Source organism: Medicago truncatula, chromosome 2, assembly GCF_003473485.1.
Source record: "Medicago truncatula cultivar Jemalong A17 chromosome 2, MtrunA17r5.0-ANR, whole genome shotgun sequence".
NCBI lineage: Eukaryota > Viridiplantae > Streptophyta > Magnoliopsida > Fabales > Fabaceae > Medicago > Medicago truncatula.
Window position 1 is genome coordinate 43,216,291 of NC_053043.1, and position 20,446 is coordinate 43,236,736.

Consider the following 20,446-nt stretch of genomic DNA (forward strand, 5'->3'; position numbering starts at 1 on the left):
TTGATCCATCTTGCTACTTATGTTCAAAACGCGCGGAAGGCCACCACCACCAGGGAGTCACATCCTCAAGAGTAATACGCATAGATAATTTGAAAGATATTAAAATCTGAACCATTAATTTTCGCTAATTAACATATATTATTCCTCACTTAGTCTAAACAGATCTCCCAATTTAGAACTACATATTAGGCTAAAGCCTTATACCTCCCATCCTTCTTGGATAATTGCTGTTTAGTCCCTCCAAATTTCTGGAAAAGCCCCTCATTTATCAGAAGTTAGTTTCCAATGGAATAAATATATCGAAGCCTGCCGTGTTTCTAAGACGTAGTCATCTAAGCAAATAAAAAATAACTTATACATCACACTATCCATAAAATGAATCGATGTTGTAAGATATGTATCTGTTGCTATGGTTTAGCTAGGATCTACTGGTTGTAAAACAATGTCAAACCACTATCCCATTATAAACTCTTGTAATATCTATAGACAAGACAACATACTATATGAAAATTCATTACTTGGTCTAAGAATATTTTTAGAGGCTTTTATTGGGAGGCATAAAGCCCTTGCGTTGGCCCTGCAACTTCTTATGTATCCGTTATGAGATGGATCCAGTTAAAACAAATAAATGACAATTTTTAAGGTCATAATCAACTATTTTATCATACATTACATAGTAACCATGTGAAAGCTTCTTTTTTACTTGAACTTGACATGATGTTGTCACCAAATCCTTTTCAAGACTTCATACTTGAATATGTTGAAAGCTCACCAATAAAAAAGAATATAGCTACTGTCTATATCATATGGTTGTATCTATGGGATAGCATCCAAGCACTCGAAGAAATGTTGCAAATTCCTGTAAGGACATATAATGATTTTAGTATATAGTCGAGTGCTCATTACAAGGACATTAATGGTTTTTTTTCCCTTTCCCTTGAATTCAAATCATAAAATAACATGTAAGAAAACACACCTGCAGATGTTCTAAAGCGGTTTGTGCTCGGGGCTCAGTCATAGATGCCTCAAAATCAATATAGAAAAGGTAATCAAAGTATCTGAGAAATACATAATTTCAAAAATCTAAGTTTATCATCAATTAATGCAGAAGGATTGAGGACAAAATGTATCCAAATTAGACACATTTTAACACTGTAGCAAATAAAGAAAAACTAGGTTGAACAGCAATGTGCTCTGATATGAAAAGGAAAAAATATAACTCACTTGGCAGTTCCAGTGTTGGAGTCATCAACGACTCTTAGTGGCCGATTTCTTTGTGGGCGACTTTCAATCTGATTTCATAGTACATACCATTAAAGTCGTCCTTTAATCATCATCAACTGAGCTAGACTAACAAAGGAAATACTTTTCCATACCTTGGTTAAATTTATGTCCCTCATTGCAAATACCGCCAAAACCTTGAACAGCACCCCAGGACCTTCATTCAGCGTAAACACAATGCTTGTCTGAAAAATAATGAATGATTGGTTCCAGAGAATCTAGAAGCGTGATTATGATAGAACAGAGTCAAAGGTCAAAAGGAGTTTTCACCTTAAAAGGCTTATTGGATCTTGGAATAATTGGATCCCTTGCAAGCACAAGATAACGACTGATGATTTCAGAATCATCCTGTAATATAGATGCATTACATTAGACCTTTCATTGAAAAGTTTGAGTAGTGTGTACCAATATACTAGTCATTATTTCAAATACGAAAGAAATCCATAGCCATAAGAGTATATTTGTTCATAGGTAAATAATTGTTCATGAATCATTGGTGTAAAGAACAAATTTGTAGTTACAAGAAAAATCAGGGGTTAGATAACGGAGCCAGTTGGCAGATACACCGAAACAGTTTAAGTCTCGAGTCATCCACATTATTCCGAGGAAAAGGGCCAAGAATTCATAGAGTTAGATAGCCTCAGTAAGAATGTTCTAGAAGTTTAAAGAAAGGGTGATGTCTTAGCTAAACAACATTATGGAAATTTAAGACATTTCTGTCTAGTGCCATCAATATCAGCAGTATATCATGTGAGATCCTTTAACAGATCACTTTGAGCTTCCAGCTAACAGAATAACCTTTTAGGAGATTTATTCATGGATATGTTGGAAAATTATAGAAAATGAGGGTCCATTTTAGACAATCAAGAAAGGCAGTAGGTTGAACAACACACTGCAGCTGTAGGCAGAAGAACATATTGTTTCCAGCCAACAACTATATATTCTAGAAGAGTATACACAATTAGTCACCCTTGATTTTTAACTTAAGTGTCAACACTGAATTCATAATAATTTCCCAAATACTTTATTAGAAATTATTGGTGCTCCCAGAGCAAAAATTAATCTCTTGCTTTGTAGTATAATAATCACTGTCTCCGACTTCAACTACATTGTTGAGCTCAAAGCATAGAGATTTTTCATGCCCCGGGGAACTAAAGAATTTCTCGTATTAATATAACTATACTCTTAAACAAGATCTCAACTACATTATAACCATCAGTCCATCACTGACATCAGAGCACTTTACCAAAACAAAACATTTTATTTGAAAAGATCTGATACCATTGCTTAGTTTATCTGACTTCAAATGAAGGGTAACAGGAAACAAGTAAATTGAAGATTCTTTGAAAAATGAAAATGATAGGTAGGGGTTTTACCTGGATTCCTTCTGCAAGTACATTAAGCCCATAGATTTTGGCAGCTCGAATGCTTGCAATGGCACCGGTATCATACAGACTATTTGAAGCTACAATCTAGTGTCGTGAACACATTAAGGAAAACAAAAGCAAAATTATTCTCTGCTAAAACGTTAGAGAAACTTAAAAATCACATTATACATGGATTACCTGAGCAGCACCTGCCGTATCATCAACATTTTCTCTGCTAACACCTAATTTATTCAGGAAAGTATCACTTAAAGCAAGTGCCTGCATGAAAAAAGGCATTGAGATTTCGACAAATCCAATGTGCCTAATACATACTCAGGTATGTACAACACACATATAACACTCTTCAACTAAACTGTATGTGGAGAAGATGCCGATGCTTAAACCATACAAAATATAAATACTTGTTATACGCCTATTGTTGTTTTAACTAATTGATATAACAATTATTGCTCAGCTTTAAAGAGAAGGACTCAACCAGTGTGACACTTTAAAATTCAACATTACATTGAAAATTAATTCCATTAACTTTATTAGAATGAGAATTAAGCATTTAATTTGGCGCTTTATGTTGCTTAGGATTAGATGCAACAACCAAAATTTTCTGGTAAAAGAATATAAGTTCGATGTTTAAAAAGCCTGAAATGAGAAACAAGAAGACTGACCTGAGAATGACTTAAAACACGTTTAAGGAACTCTTTTCTGACACCAGGCATAGCTAGGAGGGAGAGGTTAGTAGCCAACTGCACCTCACCAACAATGTGAAGCCTATGACGAAGAAGTAAATCATAGTTCCGGTGAATACTTCCACCAGATGTATTTTCAATTGGAATGACAACTTTATGAGCCAGCCACAACTCAACAGCCTGTCACAATTTTTCAAAACAAAAAAGGTTATCGAGTTGGAAAATGAAAATCACTTCCATTAAACATAAAAATTATAAGGAACAATACATAGTTATATGAAATCTAGCTTAAAATTTCAAACCTTAAAAGCCTCTTCAAAATCACTGCATGAGATTGTTTCACAATTAGGGTAAGCTTTGAGTGCAGCATCCTCGCTGTATGATCCTGGTATCCCCTAAATCAGTAATCCAAACATATAATAATGAACGTGAACATTAAATCAAACAGTAACGAACATCACACGAATCATGATAATACCTGATATGATATTCGTACTTTGGCTTGATCATCAGAAGCAGCATTAATATCAGATATGGATAATGGCCCTGCACAAAAACAGTTGTTGCGAAGTCTGAGATCTGAGAGTAAAACTCATCACAAAATATAAAATGAAAATGCATAAGGTCAAAAAATAATGAACTAAGATGGAAAAACTTAAATTGAACCTATGACTTTCTAAATGATTACAATTACAACTAGTCTGATCAAGAGGCATATTAACTTCTGAACAATGTTTTAGAGTATTCAAAATCATGAAAATGTAGTAGTTGAATGAAAAACCAAAATGAAATTAACACAAGATGGTTATGTCAAAAACTTATTCAAATTGAAAGATATGACTCTTCAAATATATTTGATAATACTGTGAAAAAATATATATATATTTGATAATAACATTATCCAGTCAAGTAAGTTCTTTCCTTGTATTAGCAAAAAGTAAAATCAAATAAAAGTTCCCTCCTTTTGATTTTTTAATTCCATTTGAGGTAGAAATTAGTATCCAAATCTTCCATGGATACTTTATCAACAGATACTCTTTTCTTTAGTCTACTCTTCGACTGAACAATGTTAACAAAGTTCCCAATTTCAAATCGAGAAAGTCAACTCAGTCAACACATTTCAAATATATAGTTAATCCCGTTCAATGAATGGTTAATGAATATAACAAAGTAGCGCAACTCGTTAACCATCAATTAAACACAATTAACCACAATTTTGAATGTCGCTAACCACAAAAAGTTAAATACTATCTCCGTTCCTTTTTAATTGTCATTCTCTGACATTTTACACAAACCAAGACAACCAATAAATGTTACTATTTTTGATACAATTGTTTTTACTTGGTCTTATTTATTTAATATTTTATTTCTTGTGTTTTTCTCTCCGTAATAATTATCTAAGGGTAAGATTGATAAAACAACATTTAATGTTGCATTGAACTTTGAAAGTGACAGTTAAATAGATACAAAAAAACGGAGGGAGTAACTAGTATGTAGTCAACCATAGTCTTGCAAATTCTCACAAAATGCGTGCAATTTCAATTAACAACTTAGAAAATAAACTAAAAAGGCAAAAAACAAGAATGACAATTTATTCATTCAAGTATACAAATCAAGCAACCAAAAATAGAATAAACTAAATCCACTATATAGTCAAATAAATATTCAAATTCAATTCAATTATCAAAAACATTTAACAAGGTTCCTTAAACAATACTCCTCCTAAAGTAATAATCTTGAAGCAAGTAAATTATAAACAAAAGATATAGAAGATGAAACTACCCACTTGGAAGGGAGACCAAATCTTTATGCAATCCATGAGAGACATCACCACCACTACCCACTTGACTTTGATTGTGATCAACCACATGCATCATTGTCTTTGTTCTTTTAACAGAAAACCCACCAAGGAAAACCCATTTCTGTGCTCTTTTCAGCTGATTTTGACAATAAAGATGAGAACTTGAGAGCCCTGGTACAACAAGAGATGCCATAACCATGAAGATTAATTAGGTCAATGATTCTTCTCACCTCTTTGCAGTGTACTTGAGAATACACAAATACATTACAAAGAAATTTGAAGTATGAGAAATGGAAAAAGGGAAACCGAAAAATGGAAACTTTGGTTATTTTGGGAAAAGAAGACTCTTTCATAGTGTGTGTGTGCGTGTGTGTTTGCTTAGCTATGTCACTCTTTGAAACTGAGAAACCATGACCAGAATAAAAATATAATATTATTAATAATTATTATTATAAAAATGAAAATACATATGTGATATTCAAATGCAAATCCAATTGATTAGCTTAATTCAAATGCAATTGATTATTATAAAATAAAAAAGGTCAGTTTCTTGTTGCTGTGGCTGGGTTGATTGGGTATGGATGGAAATTTGCTCATGGTTTATTATTGATTATTTTGACTTTCATTAGTTGACCCACCACTATTTTTCAAAAAAATTAGTTAGCACAAAAATTATTAGAAGAGTGTGAGAGATTAGTATCATCATGAATAGGTTAAATGAATGATTGTTAGGGTATAGAGAAGGGGGAGAATTAGAGTAGTTATCAATTGCTAAAGCAATTAGTTAGTTGGTTGGTTAGTTAGAAAGTATATCTAAAGTAGTTAAAAGTTGTTAAAGAAACTAGTGGCATTGGCATATACAGAGAAAGATTATATTAAACTTTTTTTAATAAAATAGTGACTTTAGTGTAGTAGGGAAAAAATTTGGAGGACAAATTTTTCTCATATTCTTTTATATTTTCTCAATATAGGTGTTTTTAGTTTTTGGTGTGAGTTTGAATCTCACGTTGAAAAAATAGATGATCATCTTAAGTCAAAAGATCCATTATATATATATATATATATATATATATATATATATAATGTTTTAAGATTTTGGATGAAGGTTTGATATCTAATTCATTTGAATGTTTTAACCTAATGTGATGTCCCCTTGTATTGTAGGGTTCCCCTAAAGATCCAATAATAGTATTAGAGTTAAGGGTTTAATTTAAAGTGATTGACTCCTTATATTGAAAATCTACATGAAAACAGTGGTCAGATGGTGTGTCCCGTTAATGTCGAGAGTCAACGATGGTGTGTGTGGATAAAAAACTTTTACTTGAAAGAGGGTAATCCAAAATGAATAGAGCTCACATTTGAGAGGAGGGGGGATTATTTTTGTGTAGGTAAGAATCTCATATTGAATAGAAAAATGGATGTTAGGTTCATGGATTGCAAAAGGTTGATCATAAAAGATAAATCTTGAAAAAGTCATGAACTTGAATCTAGGTAGAAAAAAAAATCTCTTCTACGAAGAGTTATAAGAGCATGTGTACATTAATCAAGTTCTCTTCAGTACACTTGCAATGATACAAGATTTATTGTAATATTCTCTAGTCTCAGAGTAAAAGAAGCAATCTCCCTCTCACTTATTTCATATCACTCGGATACAAACTCAACCTTGTTGCAATCGGTCTAATAGTGACAATAACATTTTGTATAAAAGGGTCTAAAGATACGATAAATACTTGTCTTCTCAAAGGACTTAATTTAGTCAGGATCTTTGAGACGACAAGGTAGTTTTAGACTAAATTAAAAAACTTTACGGTAAACTCAACAAGTTTGTTGAAGCAAAAATGTTAAAGCACAAAAGACTTAAGAATCAAATAGCTTTGTTAAAAATCCAATGTATAGTCAATTCGACATAGCATATTGTGGTGATTGTAATCGGTAATTATAGTGGATTAATTAAAAAAATATTACAGAAAAATCTAATTACAAAAAATATATTACTTTAAGGACCTAATTATAAACTTTTTTTAGTTTATCAACTTATGAAGAGAAAAAAAAATGAAATGGTTTGAAGACCTGTAGAATAATTAAACCAATTTTAAATCACCTTGATATCTGGAATTTGAATCCCAGACCCTTGCATATATTATGCATTGTTCATATCAACTGAGTTAAACTCACAATGACAAATCATCCTATTAATTTAATTATCCATCACCTAATTCTTCTTGAAAAACATTCCCGATATGCATTTTCAATACATTCATCCATTCAATCACATAATCTCTGCGAAACCACCGCCCACAACAACACCATAGAGAGCCCTTGAATCACAATTAGCGGCTCACACTCTAGAAAGTAGAGGGCTCTCACATGGAATGCGTTTGTTTTAGATTTTTTTTAAGAAAAAAGCTACGTATTTTTTATATATTAAAAAAAAAACACTTGTATAATTTTAAAGTGCTTGTTTATGATTTTTAGAAAAATTGTTTTAAAAAAATGTCTTTAAAATGAGGGTGCATTTGTTTCAGCTTATATATAGTTATGTATTAAAATAATTTAGATATTTTAGAAAAATCCAAAACTATTTCAATTTATTTACTACCAACTTTTTTTTAACTAATTCATGTACGCTAGCTCTTTGTTTTTTTAAAAAAATAGCTTTTGAAAAAATTAATTCTAATAGCTTTTTAATCAAAATAGATTTTTTGATAAAAATTATTTTATAAAAAACTTAAACAAAGACTTAAAAATGACAAAAGTGATGTTTTTAATAAAAAAAAATTATTCTTTTTCTAAAAAAAATTAAAGACAAACGCACCCAAAAAGCTATTGGGATTAGTTTTTTTTTAATATTCTATTTCTTTTTTAAAAAATAAGGAGATAACACATGAACTATTTAAAAAATATTTTTTAAAATGAGGTTATTTTGTTGAGTAGTAAACAAACATAAATAGTTTCATAAAATCTCTAAATTCTTTTGATACGGAATCTACCTTGGTGGGTAGTACACAAACATGAACTAATTAAAAATCATTTTTTGATAATTTTTTAAGTAGTAATTAAAAAAAACAAAAATAGTTTTAGATTTTTTTTTAAATCTCTAAAAAAATTCTCTAAATTCTTTTAATACATCATCTATATTTTTTTTTAAATTGAAACAAATACACTCATGATGTTGATTTTCTTTATCAAAGTCCTAACATATATGAGTCTCGTTTTCATGCCTAATTTGTGGAAGTAAGGGACAAGTTTTTTTTTTTAAAGGAAAAGAGCATCTTATAGCATTTCAGTAATAATAAGAGAGTTTATACAACCGAGGTACATGATAATAAATATTGGGACTAGATGATAATGTGGCAACCCCAACATAGGTGTGAGCTACCTCATTTGCTTGTCTCCTGTTAAACTCGACCTTAGAGTTTGAGAAGTTTGTATTAAAGAGACTCTGACATGCTGAAATCACTTGGCCAAATTCTGTAACATCAATCCGACGATGGTTAAAGGCATCTGCTGTAATCTTTGAATTCAAGACATGATATACAAATTTCTACTACAGATGTCAAATTTTTATAGAATCAATTTTATTTCTTTTTTTGAAGAGGCTAAAATGGAATATATTACTAAATCAAAGAGTTCTACCTAGCACAAGATGTACCAGGAGAGAACAAAAGAGTCACAAACTGTATGCACAAGAAAAAATAAAAACAACAAGGCTGAGATAAAACAGTTAGCCAATGCCTAACATAATAAACGGATAAAGCCACCACCCATAATAGTTCAGAGGAAGAGAGGTAAACTTTGCCTTCAACCACATAAATGAGAGCGACTTTATTTTATCAACCACGTGAATAATGGAGCATTCCTTGACTTTGAATATCATGTTATTTCTTTCTTTTCAGATTTTGAGTAAAATGAACCAATTCTATTTCTATAATCTATATATAGTCTATCCGTTTTTTTTTTTAGGGGATATATAGTCTGTCCTTAAACTCTACAGTACAAACTAATACTATTTCCAAGTTTTTTTACCGGTAAACTCTAACAACTTAAACTCAATATATTTCATGATTTTGAGGTCAAATTTGACAATGAGGTGTAAAAAGTCAAGCTCACTGTTTATAGGAAACAATGCACACATTAACCAACACATTTTTTTTATTTAAGTCGGTCTTGAAAAAGTTATGATGTAAGAAAAAAGTCACCCACACTATATAGTATATCAGCAATTAATAAAATGAAGAACACAACCACAAAACTTTGTCAAACATGAAAGGGATAGCTACTAACCTCTCTGGACGATCACACATCCAAACAAGCTGCATCCAAAATCACGAAGTTAAGATTAATATTTCAGCCAGTTAGGTGGGTAGGTGCCACCCCACACATACTATTTTTTTTGACTGAAACATATACTTTTTATTTTTTGAAAGGGACTGAAACATATACTTGTGACTTCATAAAAAAATTATTATAAAATTGCGGGTCTCCATATAGTTTTGGACTTTTGGCCGGTTTCTTATATTTTATCAAAGTTTTCAATCAAAATGACTAATTACTATCAATTGTGGTGTGAAGGTTGTGTTGGCCAAAATAAACATTTTTTGATATTACAAAGAATAGAACTTTGAGAGCACTAGGTCGACTTTAGAGTATCTTGATTGACTTTACAACCATAAGACTTGGAAGTTTAGTCTATTTTCTTCATTATTACTACACTTTTACATGAATAAAACATATTTCAAAATATTCATAACATTACATAGATTTTTGAACTTAAAATGGTTAACATTTTGATTTTTTTTTTCTTATCCCTTAATATAAGACACTTTACAAAATTTTATACAAATTAATAATTTCTTTACATAAATATCCCTATTTGTTTTATAATTGAAAATGTAAATTTCTTCTCTCTTATGATATTAGTAACTATAACGGTAAGTATGTTACTTTTAAATAAAGATCAATTGTGGTATTGAGTCTATGTTAGAGAATTATCAATCCTTATTTGAGATACTAAAATTAATATATCAACATATTATCAAGAATAATTATTTTTCTTTGTTTCTGTTCAAGACAACGTTGAATATTAAATGTTGACATTTCTCTCAACTGAGATTTAAACATTAGTTTGTCATTCTATTGGAGTCGTCCTTGCTGTTAGATCCAACTTCCGTCGACGAGGACCAACCCTACATGAAGGCCAATGAGCTTCAAGAGTTAGGAGTGAAAATGTCATTGATTAGAGGAAATGCTAGGAAGCTAAGGGCACAATTAGAGTAACAAGTTGTTAAATTTCTTAACCTTAAGGCATATGACAAGATTGGTCCACATCATACTAGTAACATCGTCATTATTGAATTAGTTTAAGACTTACTTTTGATTTTGGGGTCTACTAATCATACTTTTAATTATGAATTAAGTTTAGCTTGTCTGTCCTTCAAAAAAAGTTTGGCTTGTGTGTGTCTAAACACTTGATAACTTAGGTACCATATCATTAGTGTTGTGTACATCTAAGGCACCATATATGTCATTTAGTGTTAAGACTATATATGTCTTTCCTTTGTACAACATTTAGTAACTTTGAAAGAAAGAAAACACTTTGTGTGAGATTAGAGAAATGCACTAGAGTGATTCTTTGAACCAAATTTGAATCTTATCAAGAACCATATTACTTTTGTGGTGTGTCTCGAATTTTATTATTTCTTTCCTACTTTGCATTTTATTATCTATCTTTGCCCTATCATATACTAATTTGTTGAAAAAAATATCACTTGGTTAGATCCTTCTACTCATTTGGAATCAACTAAATTCATATCACCCGTTGGTTTTGAGAGTAATTCTAATATGGATAAATATGATATGATTCACAAAAAAAAAAAATCAACTTGGGTCAAAGATGATTTTACTGTGCTTCAAGCGCTCAAACCATTGAAGGTAACACACATAGAATAAATATCATTTGTTGACCGTGTAAAAAAATTAAAGTGACAGTACACTAAAATTAAATTATTGCTTTACACCGACAAATTCAAAATAAGCGTATATTTTTTTTAAGGAATTTTTATAGACATGCATTATTATATGCAGGGGTCGAGATTCGAACTCCGGACACCCTACTTATTCACTTTAAAAAAGATGAATTCTAGTCATTAGACTATTCGACAAAAAAATATTTATTTAAACCAATTTATGAATAATTTAATAGAAAAAATAACTACCACCCAAAAAAAAAAATCAGAAAAAGGAGTATGGACATTCCAAGATCTTTGAATTTCTTCTTTGAACCTTTACACTACGAATTCCCACCATCTCTCTTGAAGTTCTAAGCCACTTTCTTTTCTTATAAATAAGAGAATTTGTGAGGAGTTTTATCATCCCATCCAAGTGAAAACAATCCAAGAGTGATATAGTCCCGTTAGTGTAGTTCAGTTAGTAGTTATCAGGGATAATTTGTGTAGGGTTCGGGATTCGAACCCCAAATTTCTCACTTCTCCACACATAATGTGTGTGAATCTAGCCACTAGACTACTTGATAAAAAAAAAATCCAAGAGTGATAGAGAAAAATAGAGTTTTAGCAATCCCTTTGAGAGAAATAGAGTATTGTTTCTATCATAGTTTAATGAGAGTTGAGAAATATATTGTGTTTCATCCGAGTCGGGTGAGATTGAAAGATATCCTCTTGTATATCAAGTGAGACTGTTATCTTACTTTTCTATTAAAGATATTTTATATATTTTCTTGAACTAAATCTCATGGTTTACTACTCTATTCTCCTTCTTTTTTTTCCACTTGGTACCAATTTTTAGTTCACATCGGATGAAAATTATGCATATTTCCCAACAATAACTTTACAAATATAATTTTACACAATATTTAAAATGTAATGAGGCATTGTCTTTGCAGTCGCAATCTAGTGGTCCAGAATGGTTGGTGCAAGTCATAACAACTTAATTAATATATTTGAATGTAAGGTACCAAAGCAATGGACATTCAGTCTCTATCAAAAGACCCTATATTTCGCCTCATTGAAGGCATCGATCCATGCACATGAATTTCCAATAACAACCTTTCTTTCTTAATTCATTCGAGGCATTATTTTGTTGTCATTTGCAAGGTAGTTTCGAAAATTTTGATTCACGATTACATATATATTGTCGCCGTAAGAGGAAGGTAATTACACACACACACTTGGCTACTTATTTTTAAAAGCATTTTTTGAAATTGAGAAAAATTAATAAACTAATTTATAGTTGCATATTCGTGGGAAAATGGTCATTGGTCAAACATACATACAGTAGCACTAGCTGGTTTCATTATTCCACTATGCTTCTTCATAGGCTCTCCAAATTTTGCAAAATTGAAAGAGACATAGTATATATATCTTAGCAAGGAGAAATTCAGGTATGGAACTATATATTATATGCTGGTGAATTCTTCTTCTGTAACATATGTAGTACCACTCCTTTAATTTGTTATGCTAATTTTTTTTTTTGTTGCTTAAATTATTTAATTGTGAATTAGGATATTGAGGATGAAGATTGAAGAGTAATCAGTGATGAAGAAAGCAAGCAAGGTATTGGCGCGCCTCAATTTGAATACATGGCTATAAAAATGCATCATATCAGCCATGTAGTTTGATTGAGCCGCGTCAATATCTTGTTTCCATCTCCAAATTTACCAATCTCATCAAATCAAATTAACACCACAATCAAGGTATGCATGTATATATATTTTTTTTTTCTTCTGTTACTGGTTCTCATATAGATGCATATATAATTATCATACAATATTCATTCTCTTTATTTCTGCAGAAAAATAAATAAACCTCTTTGTTTATGTCTCCTCATGTAGATGAGTAAATCTACCTAATATATAAATGTGAAATTATATGTATTAGATATAGCATATATATATGGAAAGGATAATTCTTGATGCAGAACATCATCTCCATGAAAATTATAATCCAGATTTCTGCAGCTTTCGAGTGGTAGATTATATAACTAGCTTGCTTAATTATATGACGAAAATACAATACATATAAAACTTTGTTTTTGAAAGAATATAAAAGTTGGCAGTAGGTAGAATTGGGGTCAATCAATTATACTATTGTATTCTCTGATGATATATATGTACATAAATAGAAATATTTCTATAAATAAATATAACCTGCAGGGTAAGGATGTAGCCAGAGAATCAAGACTGCACTTGTTGTTATTATATGTTCATATGATATGCAATATTTTAATTTTATTCAATTTTTTTGAGAGAATATCTTGTTAGCATTTGGTTAGCTAGTTTTTGTTAAGCTGTCACATATATATATATATATGAAATTACACTTAATTATATATTTATAAGCTGTCACCATATAGCAAGTAATTTGATTGAAATCATTAGATGATGATAATATCGAACCATTCAAAAGTTCTGAGTTCATGTTTAAAACCTTGTTGAGGAGATTGAAAATGTATAGTGATTAGATTTTCATTTAGTGACTCTAGTTAAGTGATTATTAACTGTAATAAATCTGAATCCAAAATATAAGTCAAAATAATTTTGATGTATCCCATCAAATATTATGGCTAGGATATTACTCACCCATTTTGATGTACCGGATGAGAGAGACTGAGTAGAGAGGGGACCCGACAGTACCACGGTATTAATGAAGGGAGGGAATCCTTCGTTTTCATGAGAAGCTAACAAGCTAAGTACTCATTGCACCCTGACAAATCAATATGACACCCAGACAAATCGTGCCATCCTCCATTGACCGTTCATACAATCCCTGTGTTTCCAAAGTACGTAGTCTATTTTTATGAAAGACCAACTATTGAAACACATTGTTGTAAAAGAAAGAGGAGAAGAGGGGGAGAGAATGTGAGACGATGGTGTGAGAAATGGTGAAGGTTTGGAGGGTATTTATAGGGGGAATGGTTGCATAGAGCGTAACTCCCCATAATGCAGGTCAAAAAACTTGTTTCAAAGGGGTTTTACCGACCATTAATGCTGGTAAAAACCTTTGAAAACGTGTTCTATGTGGTGCAGACTACCGGCCAAAAACATTGACTTGGTTTGGATTATATAATATGAATTCCTGCCCATGGTTTTCGGATGATATAATCCGAATTTATTCGATACTGGGTGAAAATGAGAGAAACTACGTGTCGTATGTAGGTAGAGGGACATTTCAGATTATATAATCTGAAACATGAATTTTTTTTTGTTGTCCACTTTGCACTGACAGTTTCTGTGGTCCAGGACGCCCAGATACCTCTATAAATAGGTGTCCCTGTTTTCATAACCAGAAACCACACAAAAAAAAAACATGGTTCTTTGATCCGAACACCAAGCTTGCTGAAATTTACTACAACGGGGAAAACCACCCCATCTGTTCAGGATTCGTACTGATGTCACCCTCTCCGGGTTGAAGGGTCAGATAGATCAAATCAATCGTCAACTCAATTGCAGAGAAACACGGAGGGTGGATGGTGTTGAGTATCGACGTCTATCGACCTACTCATCCAGGAGTGTGCGGTTCAGCCGAATGAAGCTCATGAACGACGACGACGTGAGAACCATTTTCTCGATCTTTAGTTAGTACAGTACTAGAGGGTCGATCGAGTTGGACGCTTCGTTGGTCACATCTGTTGAACAAATTCAGAAAAGTTTGATTCGGTCCAGGAACTACGAAGAGATCAGTGCACTCCTCGACGCACCACACGAAGACATTAATTTAGTTGATTAGTGATGATGTGTTATGTTTTATTTAATTACGTGTTTTATGTTGTTTTTATTACGTGTTAGTTATATGTTGTTGGTTTAAGTTGTTTTATTATGTTTTAAATAATATATATATTATTTAAATTTTCATTATGATTTACTTTACATCAAAGATGTTCATCTAACGCTAAAATTTGAAGATCATTCATTAAGCTCAATTTTATAGCGTGTGAGTACAATTCAGATTATATAATTCGAATTTTACTAGGGTGTAAGTACAATTCGGATTGTATAATACGATTCTTTCGTATGGTCCACATTGTCCATATACCTCTATAAATAAGTGTTTTTTGTTTCATTTTCATTACCATTGAAACACACACACACACACACACACACACACACTAAAGAAACCATGTAAATTTTTGCCATTGTGTTGAGGATCTTTCTCACGCGGTCGCAAATAGATAGCTCTCTATTTGACTGCATGATGAAGATCTTCAGCATGATGTCAAAAAAAATATAGATAGATACAAAGAGGTTTTAACTCTTGATTTGAATATCAAGAGGTTGCTCTCTATTTAAATACCAAGAGGTTGCTATGAGCTAGATCTTGGTGCCTTGGCGATATAAATATCTTAGTTGGCAAGACAACAATATCTAACTCAAAACAATCCTCTTGAAACACCTTGTCTTTCATCGTTATGTTACGGATCTAATTTTGAAGAGGTTTTTATGAACTTGATCAAGTTGGCCTGCCGATCGAAATATGTCAGTTGGCAGGCCTGCAAGATCAAGTTCAAAAACACCTCTTCAAACACCATCCTAGAATATTATGTTGTTTAAAGTTGTTTACTTGTTTTATTTATGCATTTTTTTTTCTTGTATGTTATCATCCATGAAAAGCCTCCAAAAACACGGTCTGGTGATGTTTGGATTATGCAATCCGAATTTTTTTTGTCCGTTCAGATTATATAATCCGAATAAACTCAGTTTTTTTTACGGAGACGTTTCACCAAAGGTTTTGACGGTTAGTGGAGTGTTTAATGCATTTTTGGACAGTGGAACACATTTTATTTGACTGTATTTATCATATAGGACTTGTTTTAGGCTATAAATAAGCTTGCATTTTTAACAAATTCTTTCATTCTTCACTTCACCTATTTTCTTACTTTTTCTTCAACATGTTTTTAGTTTTTTTAGGAGTGTTTATGGTGTCATGGTCATTGTTGACCATTCATATAATCGCTGCAATTGATTTGCAGCTTATGCAGAGATTATACGACGGTCAACGTAGACCTTTGACACCAAAAAAACACAAAAAATCACAGTTCAAAATAGTTCGGATTTTATAATTCGAAATATACTAACAATATAGTTCGGATTATATAATCCGAACCATAAGTATTTTGGTATTTTTTTGCAAGGCGCGTCAGAATAACATAGGGTGGAAAAAATAATAGTCGAAATTGTATGTGATTATATAAGTAGGGGTGTACGAAACCCGACCCAATAGTACAACAGTCCCGACTTAAGCTCAATACGCCAGGTCTGACACGGTCAAAAATATAATCAAGAGCAAACTTAGTTTATATATTATTTCTCTATTTTATAGTAACACTCTCATACTCCACTCTACTTTTTCATTTACTCATACGCACACTTTCTATTTTGACGATTGTACACTTTAATATATACATTGTTTATTTTGGTAATATAGAATGTAAATTGTTAATAAATTTCTAAGACTATATGTTGTTGGTTCCTACTACTGTTAATTTTTGGTTTTTGGTTTTTTTTGAATGGCAATTTATTTTTATTTTTTTTATATAAATAAGGGGATTAAATTCCAAGTATTACACCAGAAAGAGAAAATAAAAACACCAAAACTCCCCAAAGAAAAACCACCAGCACCCTCAAAATGCCGAATCCCCTAAAAACAGCTCCTCAAAGAACCAACACCGCCAACAATGATGAATTAGGCACCCGATAGTGATTTTGCATCAAATGTTCAGCTTCGACCACCATTCAAGTTTCGGTCTATCGGAGGAGACATCACAACATCCTGAAAGGACTTGAGTCACAAACTTGTTCCGGACCTCGAATCAAAAGCGATCGGCCCACAAGACTCCTAACACAAGTCAAAAAGGCACCTATCAACTCACGAACCACCAGAGCAGACACCTGAACCTGTCCAAAAACTCAACCAACCAAAAATCCGATGTCAAAATCCAAAGACAGAAAAAAGGCGGAACAGTAGCGCCAAACGAACCAGCTCGAACACAAACAAATCAAAATAATCCACCAAAACCGTCTGCATCACCACCACCTGACTATTCACCATCTTGGATTACTCTACTGCAACATTAAGATCATCTTTGATTTATCAAATTATATAAGTACTGGAGCATGATGACTATTTGTGATTCTTGGGGATGGAATTATAGATACTGGAACACCATACAACTACTTAAATTAATAATGATGTTTGTCCTGAGATTAAAAAAATGTTGAGTAATTGTTATTTTTTTAAATGTTTATGTATTGGTGATTTGTCTTGGGCCGAAATTGTTGTCTTGGTAGCGGTCCATCTTTATTGGACTCGTAGTTTATAGGGTTTATGGTCATATTAAGGTCTAAAAATTATGATTATTGCTTTTTCTACTCTAATCTTCTCATACGTTTTCTTTTTTATTAATAAAAATGCTCTAGCGGATTTTTGAATTTCCACCCGGTTTTTGGGTGGAAAATAAGTTTTTCACCTATTTAGATTATACATTTCAAAACCCCAATATATCGAAGATCTTTTTCTTTTTCTTTTAGATTATAAAATTCAAACACTCCAAGAAAAAACCTCTTGTGCCAAGAGTTCTGGTAAAATTGATTCCAATTATATAATCTGAACTGCATCATCACAAAGACTGAGCCTATTTGTAACAAGGATAGCCAATTTAAGAACTATCCCTCCTTGTGTTTTAGGTCATTGTTAGTTGTTCCCGTAGAGTCCTAGTCAAAAATCCAATTTTCAGTCTATTTGATCGGATTGCTCTGAGATTTGCTCAAATATCAGAAAAAATTCATAGATAAAGACTTCCTTAGAAGGGACTTCATGGGGGACCCACCCATCAAAATCCAAAATTTCATCGTTTGGATCCCTTTTTATTTTTTTATTTTAACTTTTAATATTCTCATAAAAATCCAAAAAAAATTGCATTGGCTTTATTTGATTTTTAAAAATAGCTGTTAACCAATATTTTTAAAGGCTATCATTTAATGCAGTCAAAATAGGTTGACCTTATCATCGAAGAAATTGTTTTCTCATTCCTATCGAAGTTGGACTTGCTGAAAATGCTCGAAAGCATGTGTTTTAGTTCGACAGGCGAAAAAGTTACCGAAGGACAATTTGGTTGTGGTTCGGATAAGGTCAAGCAACGGATATTTTCAAGACACGTTCGAAATTCAAATCAAATGGATAAGTATCGTTAGTTTACTGCAGTTATAGTTTTAAATTCAAATCTAGGCAGTTATTTCTATTTGTATAAATAGTAGTTTTTCCCTAGGGAAAAAGGGTCGCAATTCAATCATACAAAAAACTTACAATCAAATTATCCGCATGGAAGAGAGAAACGAGTCACAAGTTGCAATGTATGAACATGTGTACCAATTTACATTCAATCAGTACAATTTAAGTTCATTTCCTTAAATGTCTTTATAATTTACAGTTTACTTGTTTCTTTTGAGCAATTCATTTACCGTTATTTACACCGATTTCGATTGGGTTCAACTAAGTTGAATTCAATTGCTTTTTTTACTTTCTTTTCTTTATCAAGTTCTTCAAGAATAACATTAAATTTCTGGGAATAACAAACAAAGTCGATATGATTAAAAAAAATATACTAGATTTTTGACTCGTGCTCCGCTCGGGTTTATTGTAAAGGGATTGACATACGAATAATAAAATGCAATATATAATTGGTAACGGTGAAAAAAATAAGTTGTAAGGTCACGTCTTTCCATTTGCAAAGCTATAAATATCAAAATATATAATTTTTGTGTTGTGTGTGAAATTTTTACACGGTTTAGGTGTTTTTTTCATTTGAGAGAAACACGTTTAGGGCTTGGTATATATAACCAAGTTTACATGAAATTAGGATAGCCAAGTTTGCATGCAAATTAGGGTATTATATTTGTAAACATATTAAATAAGTGTAGAAAATATTGTCAAAAAAAAAAAAAAGGCAACAAAATAGGAATGAAATAAAGGCATGGAATTGGTTCAGAAAAAAGTGTACAAAATATTGTAAAAAAAAAGGCATGAAATTAGCGCGATGGATTTTTCTAATATTGTGTACAAAATATTGTAAAAAAAAAAAAGGCAAGAGGATTATAATGAAATTGGTGCGATCCATTTTTTTAGTATTAAATAAGTGTACAAAATATTTCCTTAAATAAGAAAGTGTACAAAAAATTGTCAATCAAAAAAGTATAAAATAGAAGGTATCAAACATGATCATTGATATGCTCATAGTTTCTAGAACAAACGTGTAGCATCAAATAAGTGTAGAAAATATTCCCTTCAAAAAAAAAATGACAAGAGGATAGGAATGAAATTGGTGTGATGCATTTTTTTAGATGAAATTTGTTAAGTTAAATAATTGCAAACTAATAAAGCAAATGAGTGGAAAAAAATTAGGTTAAATTGCTGCAGATCTAACAAAATTAATAAATAAGGATGATAAAACTCGGCCTAACCCATCCTTTTCACCGCTCTCGTTTGCGGATTTTATATAATGGGTACAAATTTTTATGTCATACTCTCTCCGTTTCAAAATTTAAGCAAATTTTACTTTTTAAGTTCATTTAATTATGTGGTCCATATTATAAATCACATAAATCATTAATTGAATGAATATAAAACGTAAAATTTGCTTATATTTTGAAACGGATAGAGTATATATATATATATATATATATATATATATATATATATATATATATATATATATATATATATAGAGAGAGAGAGAGAGGGGATGTCATGTATATATTCATCATTGCCAAATATTTATCTCGTATTTTTGTAAGAGACAAAACGATATAAATTCAAATCATGCTCTTCAAGTCTACACTAATCACCCAAAACGATGACATCTCGGTCACATTTTACACATCAAAGTTGAAGGAGTATGTGGCCGACCACATATATTTATAAGACGAGATACAATTGAAAGTATATGAAAAACTTTTGTACGCTAACAATGCATTAGAATTAAGCTCATTTTTATGTTATAAACGTAGATCCATGTTATCCACTGCCATAGTAGCCACATACACACAATTTTTTATTTCTAAAAATTTATATTATTATTATTACTATTTTTTTTTTGACCAACAATTTTATTATTATTATTACTATTAAAAATATCACATAAGACCATTTTACTATCTCTAAAGAGATTTGAACTCCGTCCCACAGGTTACAAGGTTGATGACCATTTTACAACTCATGATTTTATTTGTCTGGAAAAGTCCAAATAAATGCAATTTTTATAAGGTATTAAAAATATTTAATTGA

The 20,446-nt window shown here is 31.4% G+C and overlaps 1 protein-coding gene and 1 long non-coding RNA gene across 2 annotated transcripts; one reads left to right on the forward strand and one right to left on the reverse strand.

Annotated features, from left to right (window-relative positions):
* Nucleotides 1–435: 435 nt before the first annotated feature.
* LOC11417356 (arogenate dehydratase/prephenate dehydratase 1, chloroplastic) lies at nt 436–5,550 on the reverse strand. Its single transcript, XM_003596915.4, has 11 exons — nt 5,139–5,550; nt 3,831–3,898; nt 3,655–3,747; nt 3,332–3,532; nt 2,847–2,927; nt 2,658–2,753; nt 1,552–1,629; nt 1,377–1,466; nt 1,225–1,292; nt 977–1,058; nt 436–859 (listed from the first exon to the last, which is right to left on the reverse strand). Exons 1-11 carry the CDS (start codon nt 5,350–5,352, stop codon nt 803–805), a joined length of 1,128 nt encoding a protein of 375 aa, XP_003596963.1. The 5' UTR covers nt 5,353–5,550; the 3' UTR covers nt 436–802.
* A 6,469-nt stretch (nt 5,551–12,019) lies between these two features.
* LOC112419098 (uncharacterized) lies at nt 12,020–18,565 on the forward strand. The gene is made up of 3 exons (XR_005644195.1): nt 12,020–12,552; nt 12,673–12,864; nt 14,548–18,565. It is a non-coding gene; the product is annotated as an uncharacterized lncRNA (long non-coding RNA).
* The last annotated feature ends 1,881 nt before the right edge of the window (nt 18,566–20,446 follow it).

What these genes read in the sequence shown, in the direction of transcription:
- LOC11417356 (XM_003596915.4), bottom strand. Translation starts at nt 5,352, where the DNA reads ATGGTTATGGCATCTCTTGTTGTACCAGGGCTCTCAAGTTCTCATCTT. An exon ending in AGATTTGGTCTCCCTTCCAA is followed by an intron (nt 3,899 to 5,138) that starts GTGGGTAGTTTC and finishes GTTTTTGTGCAG; the next exon opens with GGCCATTATCCATATCTGAT. An exon ending in ATTTTGAAGAGGCTTTTAAG is followed by an intron (nt 3,533 to 3,654) that starts GTTTGAAATTTT and finishes AAATTGTGACAG; the next exon opens with GCTGTTGAGTTGTGGCTGGC.